A 12,135-nucleotide genomic window follows, 5' to 3' on the forward strand; every position below is an offset into this window, starting at 1 on the left:
TAAATACATCATATAGGAGACACACACAGTGATATTTGAGAAGTGAAATGCAGTTCACTGGATTTACAGAAAGTGTGCAATAACTTTACACTAAATAAAGCAGGTGCATATATTGGCAACACATAAAAAGAGAAATAACATAAATATGTAGTGTATATCAATGTGTGTGTCTCCTATATGATATATGTAATTGACATTTTTTACTGTAACCGATTCATACAGGAAAATAATGACTATTAATAAGGTTGCTCAAACTTTTGCATCACACTGGTTATAGGAACATAGTGAAGACAAGTTACTTAAGAGAATAAAGAGAGGTTAGGTTATTTTGGAGTAGAGATCCATTTATTAAGAAAATTTTAAAAAGACAGGAACACTCTTTAGAGGTTTGTGGGTGGCTCTTAAAAGAGCCGTTGTGGGGAAGTCACTCAGACTTCAAACAGGCTACTCCTTTGGTTGCCAAGACACAGCTCCCTCTGCCGAGAAGTGGGCCATGAACTTCTCCCGCACCAGGACAGCCTCTCTGGAGGAGTTGTTTGCTGCTACACGACCCAGGCCTTGCAACGGCTCCACCACAGCAGGTGCCACACCCCTCACAGCAGGTGCCCCTCTCTCGTCCACACAGCGCAGAAAATTGTGGAGAACACACGTTGCCTTCACACACTCTGCGATGGACCGCCAGTCTTCAGTTGAAGGCACAGCCATGAAATCGTCCACTAGACAGTCCCAGATGGCCGTCGCTACCTGGGGGATGATCTGGCTCACCGTGGACACACCGACTCGAAAACTGAACGTGATGGTCCTGAAGGAGTCCCCGGTGGCAAGGAACCTGGACAAAATTGTTTAAAATGTGTATTATGTGTACTGCAGTTACAAAATACATTATTGAAATTCCAAAATTACAAATTCCAAAACATAAATCTTACATAAAACATTTTGTAATTATAAGGATAATTACATGATATATATTTGATATAATCTAAAACAGTCTGCAGTGATTATATACAAATATTCAACTATCCCAGAAATTAAACCAGGTATAAATAAACAAAAGGAGTGTGTATCACTACAAAGATTAACCCACAGTGGTCCTAATACCAGTTTGATATCAGCAAACACCGAGAGCATACCTATGACACCACAGCCATGCTATCATTCAACCACTGATAACAGCATAAATCGAATTAAATCGGGACTTGATGAGACCATCTGAGTATCACTAGAAATATTATAAACAGTACCAGTTTGCTATCGGTAAACACCGAGAGCATTCACTGTTAGCATAGCACATCCATGTTAGCAGTGTATAAACGATACACTGCTAACATGGATGTGCTATGCCATCAGTAAACGCCGACAGCATTCACTGTTAGCATAGCACATCCATGTTAGCGGTGTATAAACGATAGTTTATACACGCCGACAGCATTCACTGTTATAGCACATCCATGTTAGCAGTGTATACACGATACACTGCTAACATGGATGTGCTATGCCATCAGTAAACGCCGACAGCATTCACTGTTAGCATAGCACATCCATGTTAGCAGTGTATAAACGATAGTTTATACACGCCGACAGCATTCACTGTTATAGCACATCCATGTTAGCAGTGTATACACGATACACTGCTAACATGGATGTGCTATGCCATCAGTAAACGCCGACAGCATTCACTGTTAGCATAGCACATCCATGTTAGCAGTGTATAAATGGATGGTTTAGCATATATTAGCACAGGTATCAATAAAGGACTACCGTATTGACCACTTTTACTAACCTCAGGCAGACGGACAGGCGCTCTGCAGGTGGGATTGAGCGCCTGTAATTGGTGTCTAGGCGGGCGATTCTGGGACCGACGCGGGAAAGCAGGTCCTCAAACTGGCCGGGTGACAGACGATGATATCGCTGGAATCTGCCGTCATCCAGGCGCAGCTCCTGGAGCAAATGGTGAAACTCACCAAACTGCTCACGCGCCTGGAGGACTTGATGGACCCAGGTACGGCGAGGACGTCTTTTACGCTGCTGCTCTGCTCTCCACAGTAAATAGAGAAGGGAGACTCTCTCTTCAAGCGCTAGCTCGACAGCTGCCATCTTGCAAAGATGGAAACTCCCACATTTCCGGTTCACGCGCGATGGATTTTTCTTGGACACGCGTTGAGACGCGAATGTACACGCGTCAAATTAGGGGCGTTTGGGGCGTTTTATTCGCGTCCATCGCGTTCGGTGTGAACACACCGTTAAAGTTGTTCTAGCACTTTTTATTTTTAAATTCCATTTCCCTCTTAAGTTATACCCACCTTCTCTTTCTATGAACAATTTACAGATTTCTTTGGGAAGCAATTTATTTCTGACTTTATACATTATTTGCGCTGTTTTAAGCTTCACCAAGTCTTGGAATTTAATAGCTTGCATTTTGACAAAGAGTGCATTTGTATGGTCCCTGTACCCTACATTATTTATTAATCTAATGGCCCTTTTCTGTATTATAGTTATTGTTTGTGTGTTACTTTTGTATGTGTTTCCCCAGACCTCTACACAGTAGCTCATATATGGCAGTAGTAAAGCACAGTATAAAATGTGCAGTGCTTTCTGATCCAACATATGCTTTGCTTTTCCCAGGACGGCAATGCCCCGTGCCAATTTCCCCCGAACATAAGTAATGTGTGGCTTCCAACAGAGCTTGTGGTCAATGATCACCCCAAGAAATTTTATTTCATTTACTCTTTCTAAATATACATTGTCAACACATATTTCTACTTCGATGTTTTTCTTTTGGTTTCCAAACAACATAAATTTGGTTTTATCGAGATTCAATGATAATTTATTTATATCAAACCACTTCTTTAATATCGTTAATTCCTATGTGATCATTTCCAAAACCTGTGGCAATTCCCCACCTGCACACAGTATATTTGTGTCATCTGCAAATATTACAAACTTTAAAATCGCCGATACTCTACAGATATCATTTAAGTACATAATAAACATTTTTGGACCCAGTACTGAACCTTGAGGTACTCCACAAGCTATATCCATCAAATTAGATTTATATTCATTTATTTGTACATATTGTTGCCTATTCCCTACATAGCTTTTTAACCATTCCAAAACCACTCCCCTAAACCCGTACTTTTCCAGTTTTTTTAATAGAATTTCATGATTAACAGTATCAAACGCCTTCTTTAGATCTAAGAAAACTCCGAGCGCACACCTCTTATTATCCATACATTCCGTTATCTTTTCCATTAAATCTATCAGTGCCAAAGCTGTTGATCTGTTGTTTCTGAACCCATACTGACTATCTGTCATTAATTCATATTTTTCCACAAAACTGTCAAATCTTTTTATGAAGAGTTTTTCCAGTATCTTAGAGAACTGGGAGAGTATTGACACTGGTCTATAGTTTGTAAAATTATGTCTTTCACCGGTTTTGTAAATGGGAATAACTTTAGCAACTTTCATTTTTTGTGGAAAAACTCCTTTTTGAAACGACAAGTTGAATATATATTTTAATGGTTTTACGATACCATCAATAACTGTCTTTACCGTTACCATATCAATATCATTCCAGTCTGTACTGGTTTTGTTCTTAAGTCCTCTAACCATGTCATAAATCTCTTTCTCTTCCACTGCTCTTAAAAACATTGAGCTACTATTCCTTTCAATATTTTCACCAGTGTCCCTTTCTATTCCATCAACCTTTATTTCTTCTGCCAGTTTTGGCCCTATGTTTACGAAGAATTCATTAAAGCCATTTACTATCTCCTCCATGTTATTAATACTTCTTGGAGAATATTTCTACAGAAAGCGGATTTTACTACAAAGCGACAACAACTACTGCATCTTTGGATCTTTTGTACTTGTGTTTCATCATAACAGCAAAGCTTGAAGATCGTGGACCCCGACTCGTCGACAGCCACCAGGTACATTTCAAAATTTCTTCAATTATTTCAAGAGTTACTAGATGACTATAGTAATTTTACAGGTTCCAGTGTGAATATCACGTTTTAATGTGATCAAAATAAGTGTGTTCTAAGACTTTTCCTGGCAAATCGCTTTTATGCTTTAAATTTTCCAGGAGAGGTGTAGAATTTATTACCGACTGGTGTATGAATGTGAAAAAAGGTTTTACTTTGATTTGAAGCCTTCAAATTTGACACTTTTTTTTCCAATGAAATGGTTAAAATTAGCTTAAAATTCGTAAAATGCCCCCCTCCCCAAATATACATATGTATATGTGTATATCGGTTTCTATGGTAACAGCATCTCCTCACAATGTTAGGACATATAGGAGTAAACACACCAGGTCCCCTGTAGGTCCTGACATCATTTTCTTCTCTGGATCAAAGGCTTCATTTAAATAAACTATAACTTTTTCCCAGCTACATATGCGATGATAAATAAAATAAAATGAAATAATATAAAAAAGAATTTTGAAAACATCAATCATAGTAAAAAATATTCATGAAGTCAAACTGTTACAAAAATGTGTTTTATTTTTAAAATTGTGTGTGGAGTTCTACTGCCTTTTTTGTATTAGCAATATTTAGGACATGGAATTGGTACATGGGGAGATTAAATGTTTCGTTATATTTTACATCGTTAATGAAAGAATTAAAAAAAATATGAGAATGAGCTGCTAAATTATTTATGAATTTACTGCAGTATGCTATTCATGTCCAGTTCTTTACAAATCAGTACCTATTATCCATGACCTAGTCCAACGTAGTGTTTGCATAAAGGTTTAAAAAGAACAAATAAACAAAATGAATGTATACAAAATACAATATTGTTACCTTAAAAGTGTAGTGTGCACAGAGTGAGCTGCCTTGGCAGAGATTTGGATGCTTCACTTAATGATTGTGGACATAGTTGAAATCTTGTTTTCTTCTCACATGAACAAGTTTTTTTATTTTTTTTATTTAACCTTTATTTAACCAGGAATGTCCCGTTGAGATCAAAGACCTCTTTTTCAAGGGAGTCCTGGCCAAGAGGCAGCACATTTCAAGACAAATACATACGAACAAACAAAGTTAAAATTAGAGCAGGGCGATATGGCCAAAAATATTTATCACGATATATATTTGAAAATTTGCAATAACGATATAACCGACGATATAATTGATGCGAGACAAAATACAACTCCACAACATTACTAGCGCAAAAAGACAACCTTCCATTTATTTTCACTTAAACAAGAAGCTGGTTTTTATGTACATTAAAGCTTTATAAAAATGTAACAGTGCAAATGCAAATTCCTTGCTGAAAGTTTAACCAAAGGCATTTCCAGTAGAAATGGGCTGACATATCCTGAGCATAACCATGTATAATATCCACTGAAGTTAAAAAGAGGTGCTTTGCAACATTAAACTGCAGTGTGCAGTACGCATTTTTCGGACCATAAGGTGCACGGGATTATAAGGCACATTAAGCGAAACAAAGCAGTCAGATAAATCAAACTTTATTAAACTCATTCTTCTTGCTTCCTCCACTTCTGTACCATTGATTCATTAATGTTGAATTCTCTGGCAGTTGCTCTATTCCCATGTTGTTGCAGTATATTAATGACTAACCTCGTATTGTGGATGGATTATCTCAGTTGTTCTCCTGACTGAAGTTTGGTCCGTTTACAGTATCCTGCCATGCGATTGCATTTGTTTCTAACCATGAAGAACCTTCACGTTAACTTTTTATAAGTGGAAAAGTGTTAGCGTTCGTCCTCCAGCTTCACTGTTTATGTTATGCTAACATAGCTGTGTCGCTAGCGATCACATAGCACATCATTATATACCAGCTAGCCCAACTTCAGTAACCCTACAAACGTCACTGCTGTTTAGTTTCCTGTCTTCGTTTATGTTGGAAGTGATAGCAGAGCTGTACGTTTGATTTTTTTTCAGAAATCTCTCAGTCAGAACATGCAATATCATGCTTAGGTAACTAGCGAAACTAGCGAGCTAACTTCCGCTAGCTTCCTGCTAACTTCTAACTCCGTTAAATGTAATAACTTTTGTTTTCATGGATGCCTGGAAGTTAAACTTTATAGTTACACCTGGTAAAGCAGCAATGCTGATCGTTTTATTAAAGATGAAATAATTTAGACAGTTTTTAACTCTAAGTGATGCTGCAGTGTTGTTTGACCTGAAGCATACGGAGCTTAGGACCCAGATTACTCCCAGATTTAAGAGCATCTTAGTCCGACAAATACGACAATAACAACGGCCGCTTGCATGTTCTGCAAAAAAATGTGCTTTGTTGTGTATCTGACGGACAAACACCAAACCAGTTCCACATCACGGAAGTTGCACCATTTTTACAAACCAATTCTGGTTCATCTGTTTCACTCAACAATCGGCCATGTGCGTATGAAAACAAAGGCACTGCGCATGCGCGTTTTACTCCCATTCTATCGCGATATTTCATTTTCCTATCGTTGCCTAACATTATACCGGTATTACCGTGAACGGTATAATATGGCCCAGCCCTAGTTAAAATTACACAAAACAATTACACATTATTGAGGCAGCCTGTAGGCCTTTGAGTTTAGTTTTAAAAACATTTAAAGACAACAATTCAGTTAGTAAAGTAAAGTGTCATTCAGTCTGATATGAATGTAGCCTGTAGCTTTAGCACTGGGTGCTTACTACATTCCTACTGTTATTTTAAACTTTGTTTCCTTACAGGCTGTCTTGACTACATTGTTGAACATCCCAAGAACGAGACCTTTCTGAAGTCATCAGGATCCTTGATGACAGTCTCCTGAGCGCCATCTCTTCTGATGAAGCGTGGGACACTGATACCGAGCGTGTCAGTAAAGGTGAGTACATCGCCCTCTCATCCTCCCCCTCTTCTCATGAAGAACTGGATGCTGATGCGTGTCAGTGAAGTGGAAGGTGAGTACCCCCTCCCCACCTCCCTTTCTCGCACTGAGGTCTGCTTATTGTAAATATCTTGTACTTGTTTTTACACCTTTTAATGTCAAAGTTGGCCTCTGCGCTTATCAGTGTTGGAAAGACTCTTTCTTGCACTGAGGTCTGCTTATTGTAAATATCTTGTACTTGTTTTTACACCTTTTAATGTCAAAGTTGGCCTCTGTGCTTATCAGTGTTGGAAAGACTCTTTCCTGCACTGAGGTCTGCTTATTGTAAATATCTTGTACTTGTTTTTACACCTTTTCATGTCAAAGTTGGCCTCTGTGCTTATCAGTGTTGGAAAGACTCTTTCCTGCACTGAGGTCTGCTTATTGTAAATATCTTGTACTTGTTTTTACACCTTTTAATGTCAAAGTTGGCCTCTGTGCTCATCAGTGTTGGAAAGAGTCTTTCTTGCACTGAGGTCTGCTTATTGTAAATGTAGCCCTCATTTACTCAATACCATTAAATAAATGGGCTTTGGGTTCTTTTTCTAGTGTACTCTCGTACGATGTTTTTAAATTAACTTCTCTTTTGTTTCTGGGATCAATGAAGCTTATTCCTTACCAGTAGCACTACACGCGAAAATTAACACTAGTGTCTATAGTGCAGTAAATCATGTCATACACCATGTAAAGTAGAGCATTGCAACCCTCCTTTAATTTACCAAACAATGAAAACAAGAAAATAATAAAATGGCAGATTTCAGTATTCAGGCAAACCAAAAACACACACAAGCAATTTACCCACTGTACACAGAATCTCCACACATACAGTGTAAACCACCAGTGATAAAACAATTATAGTCCCAAACTAAACCTAAAGCCGGCAGAGATAAACCCTAAGTTGCAGGCCTGTATTGATCCAGTATAAATCCAAAACGATCTCCCAACCGGAAGTTCTTCACTCAATGAGCAAAAGATAAATAAATAAACTCAGTACCTTGTGAGACGTGCAATTCCCACCAGCTTAATCCAGGTAACAAGTTGTCTTCAGCTCCGTCAGAAACACTCCGCTCTGAATGCAGCAGCACAAAGATGAGGAAGGTCCGTGATCTCCACGTGCTCCACAAGCTACCTGTTTTAGCTTCCCACGTTGCCAGAGGTACTCTGAGTGACGCGGGCACTCAGAGTGACTATCTGGGGTGTGTCCGTCGTTATCCAGTTCGGTAACGATCCTCTGCAGCTTGTTACGTTCCACAACTACAGCGAAACGGCAGCCTACAGTAGTCCTTATTAGCGAACGGCTGGGTTAGCCTCACTTTAACTTAATGCGTGCACGGCCGCAAGAAACAAAGCACACAGTCCAGCAGACTCACGCTGAAACTTTACGTGTTATGTCACTAGTCTACCGACACTGTGACTTATCTGTCCGAAAAGTCAAAACACACTTACTCTTAGTACATAAAAACAAGCTAACTTCTCCGGATGCTCCGTGTAACTCACGCACCACCGCCCTCTCTTCTCGCGCTCTCGTCTCTTTTTTCCTTTTCCTTCTCCACCCTGTGTTACCTTCACAGACCTTACCCCCGTAGGAAATTACAGTTCTCACAAACAATTCACAAGAAAAGAAAGATAACTTATTTTAAACAATGCAAACATGTTTTTAATCATTTTACATGAACTCTTACCTTTTTAAATATACAAGAAAATTTAAATAAATGAACTCTTTGATATTTATATTCTCAGATTTCACTTATCTTTTACTATTTATGCATCTTTTTAACCCGGGTTACACCCTCCCCCCACTAAATGTCTGGTGTCCTCAACAGACTACCAAAGAACTACAAGAACTTGGGAAGTAGGATGACCTTTTTACGTACTATGGCTCTTAGTCTTTGCCTATAGTGATAACAACCCCTCTATGTATAATAGTGATAGGCTGATCTTTAGCTTTTCCTGGCTCATCATAGGTTAAACGAACTACTGGTTTAATCTGTCTCTTAGGCCTTAGTTTAGGAGTGTCACCCAACAAATTACGGTGTGTATTTGGTTTCTGAGTTTTGGCAGACCGGGCTGTTATGGGATCCAGATCAGGTTCTGGGGCAGAATCTTGATCATCTTCTTCATTTTGGTCAGACTCCTCCTGAATATCCACCATGTGGTCGGGCTCAGTCTCACTGTCCCGATTAACGTCTTCATCCTCCAGTGGCAGTTCCTCCTTTTCACTGCGCTGATCAGAATCAGTTTCATCACTGACGTCATCCTGGTCTCTTGCACAATCCTCTTGTGGCACTGCTTGAGATCTAAGAGCCTGTCTTAATGCTTCTCTCACTCTTTCTTGAGTGTAGTAGTATCTCTGAGGCTCATAGTATTCACTTTCTGAGGACGAATCAGAATCCTGTGACAGCTGAGGGTCAGACGCAACTGTGGCCTGCTTTGGTTTCTTGCCCTTTGGTTTTTGTCTGTCACAACAGTTATTGCTTTCTTCAGGGATTGGCAATTTCACATGTTGGCCAATAGGAAGGATATGGTCTCTGTGGATTGTTTTCAGACGACCACTCCCATTCTCTTTCTTTAGTTGGTAGACAGGAAGGTTAGGCATTTTTCCAACAACTTGGTAAGGTATTGGACTCCATCTTGTTTGCAACTTGTGCTTCCCTTTGAGACCCCAGTTCTTTAGTAGGACTCTGTCTCCTATCTCTAGAGACTGGAAACAAACTCTCTTGTCATAGCCCTTTTTGTTCTTCTGATGGACTTTGTCTGCCGTCTCGGATCCTAGCTTGTAGGCTTGACGGAGATCTTCTTTAAGCTTTGACACATAGCGTGAATGACTTTCCTCAGCTTTGTCAATTGTGGTCCCAAAGCACAAGTCCACTGGCAGTCTGGCTTCACGGCCAAACATTAGGAAGTATGGCGAAAAACCAGTTGCATCACATTTTGTACTGTTATAAGCATGGACCAAATAAGGGACATGCTGGCTCCACTGACGTTTCTTTTCTGTGCTTAGAGTACCCAACATAGAAAGCAGCATTCGATTGAACCGCTCTGGCTGAGGGTCTCCTTGCGGATGATACGGAGTAGTGCGCGACTTCCGTATCCCCATGTTCTTCAACAAGTCTTTGATCAGACGACTCTCAAAGTCTCGCCCCTGGTCTGAATGGATACGAGCCGGAAGACCATAGTGGACAAAAAACGTATCCACTAGGATTTTGGCCACTGTTTGAGACGTCTGATTCTTGGTCGGGAATGCCTGGGCGTAGCGCGTGAAGTGATCTGTGACCACTAAAACATTTCTCATGCCCTTGGAATCCGTCTCCATTGAGAGAAAGTCAATGCACACCAGATCCATAGGTCCACTGCTGGAGATCTGGTGAAGCGGTGCGGCTCTCTGGGCAGGAGTCTTGCGTGTTATGCATTCACCACAACTTTTGATATGGTCCTCAGTGTCCTGCAACATTCTTGGCCAGTAGAACCTTCGACGGAGTAAATCCAGAGTTCTCTCTATGCCCAGGTGTCCTGAGTCATTGTGTACTGATCTCAACACAACATCATGATACACCTTTGGCAGGACTAGCTGATGGACCTCCTCCCCTGAGTGACGTTTGGTGATGCGATAGAGCAGACCGTCACTCAGCAGGGTCAGCTTATCTTTCTCTCTTTTTAGGAGCGACAGCTCCGGAGTGTTGCCTGTCCATAAATTCTGTTGAACAGCTTTGACCGCTGGACCAATGACTGGATCCTCTTTCTGTGCCTTAGCGAGATCAGCTTTTGAGACGTGTTCCAGTGACTGTAACTCCATTGTAAGAGGAAATGCATAGATGTCAGGGATGCATTCCGGGGAAGCCCCGGTTTGGTCGACACATCTGGTGGGACACCCTGAGCTTTCTGAAACTTGTACTCTTTTGCAGATGGATTTAACAGCTGCTTCTGGTATAGTCTCCCATTCAGCATCAGTGTCAAAGTTTCTGGAGAGGATGTCTGCATCTATGTTATGCTTGCCTGGTCTGTAATGGACATCAAAGTCATACGTGGACAAAGCAGCTAACCATCTGTGTCCCACGGCATTGAGCTTTGCTGTAGACAGAACATAAGTCAAGGGGTTATTATCTGTTCGCACTGTAAAGCGCGCCCCATACAGATAGTCATGAAAGCGATCAACCACAGCCCACTTTAATGACAGGAACTCCAGCTGATGTATGGGGTACCTCTTCTCAGCCTGACTTAACTTCCTGCTGGCAAATGCAACTGGCCTTAGGTCCCCTTCTTGTAGCTGGTATAGGACAGCCCCCAATCCTTTGAAGCTTGCGTCCACGTGGAGCTCATAGGGCTTGGTAGGATCAGCGAAGGCTAATACTGGTGCATGGGTTAGGCAGTGGATGATCTGCTGAAAGGCTTTGCTGCAGGCGTCATCCCACCGATCTCCAAAGGGTTCTGACTCTTTCAAGTAGGACTTGTTGATGTCTGGACTCTTTTTCCTGCTCTTTTGTGTCGGAGCATAACCTTTGGTCAGTTCAGTGAGAGGTCTCACAATGGCAGCATAGTTAGCAATGAATCGCCTATAGTATCCGCAGAAACCTAAGAACGATCTCAGAGTCTTTAGGTCGTGGGGCTGAGGCCAGGTGGTAACAGCCTCAATCTTCTGCTGATCAGGAGAGACACCTTGGGCAGACACAATATGCCCGAGGTACTTCACCTGTGGCTGACAAAACTGGCATTTGTTCAGGGAGATCTTTAGTCCTGCTTCTCCAAGACGATCTAGGACTTTAATGAGCCGCTCTTCGTGTTCCTCCAGCGACTTTCCGAAAACAATCAGGTCGTCCAAGTAAACCAGGACTTGGAGGAGGTTCATGTCTCCGACTGTTTTTTCCATTAGACGCTGGAAAGTCGCAGGTGCTCCTGTTATTCCTTGCGGCATTCTCTCAAATTGGAAAAAGCCTAGGGGACAGATGAACGCCGTCTTCTCTTTATCTTCCTCTGCCATTGGAATCTGGTAGTATCCACTACGCAGATCCAGCACTGTGAACCATTTGCTCCCAGACAAAGAATCCAGTGCTTCGTCAATGCAGGGGGTCGTGTACTGGTCTGGCACGGTCCGACTGTTAAGGAGCCTGTAGTCTATGCACATCCGTATGGTGCCATTTTTCTTTCTAACTATTACAATTGGTGAGGCATAGGGGCTACGGGATTCTTTAATGATGCCGGCACAGAGTAACTCTTGCAGATGTTTTCTTACATCCTCTATGTCTGCAGGTGCCAGACGACGTGATCTTTGCCGAAAAGGT

General features: G+C 41.2%; 1 protein-coding gene across 1 annotated transcript; it reads right to left on the reverse strand.

Annotated features, from left to right (window-relative positions):
• Positions 1 to 316: 316 nt before the first annotated feature.
• On the reverse strand, positions 317 to 2,235 carry LOC308409575 (uncharacterized protein). The gene is made up of 2 exons (XM_080902420.1): positions 1,781 to 2,235; positions 317 to 829 (listed from the first exon to the last, which is right to left on the reverse strand). The coding sequence occupies exons 1-2, from the start codon at positions 2,092 to 2,094 to the stop codon at positions 445 to 447; spliced, it is 699 nt and encodes a 232-aa protein (XP_080758546.1). The 5' UTR covers positions 2,095 to 2,235; the 3' UTR covers positions 317 to 444.
• Positions 2,236 to 12,135: the final 9,900 nt, after the last annotated feature.

Source organism: Rhamphochromis sp. 'chilingali' (genome assembly GCF_963969265.1).
Source record: "Rhamphochromis sp. 'chilingali' genome assembly, chromosome: 14".
NCBI classification, from domain to species: domain Eukaryota; kingdom Metazoa; phylum Chordata; class Actinopteri; order Cichliformes; family Cichlidae; genus Rhamphochromis; species Rhamphochromis sp. 'chilingali'.

What these genes read in the sequence shown, in the direction of transcription:
- LOC308409575 (XM_080902420.1), bottom strand. Translation starts at nt 2,094, where the DNA reads ATGGCAGCTGTCGAGCTAGCGCTTGAAGAGAGAGTCTCCCTTCTCTAT. An exon ending in CGCCTGTCCGTCTGCCTGAG is followed by an intron (nt 830 to 1,780) that starts GTTAGTAAAAGT and finishes AATTTTGTCCAG; the next exon opens with GTTCCTTGCCACCGGGGACT.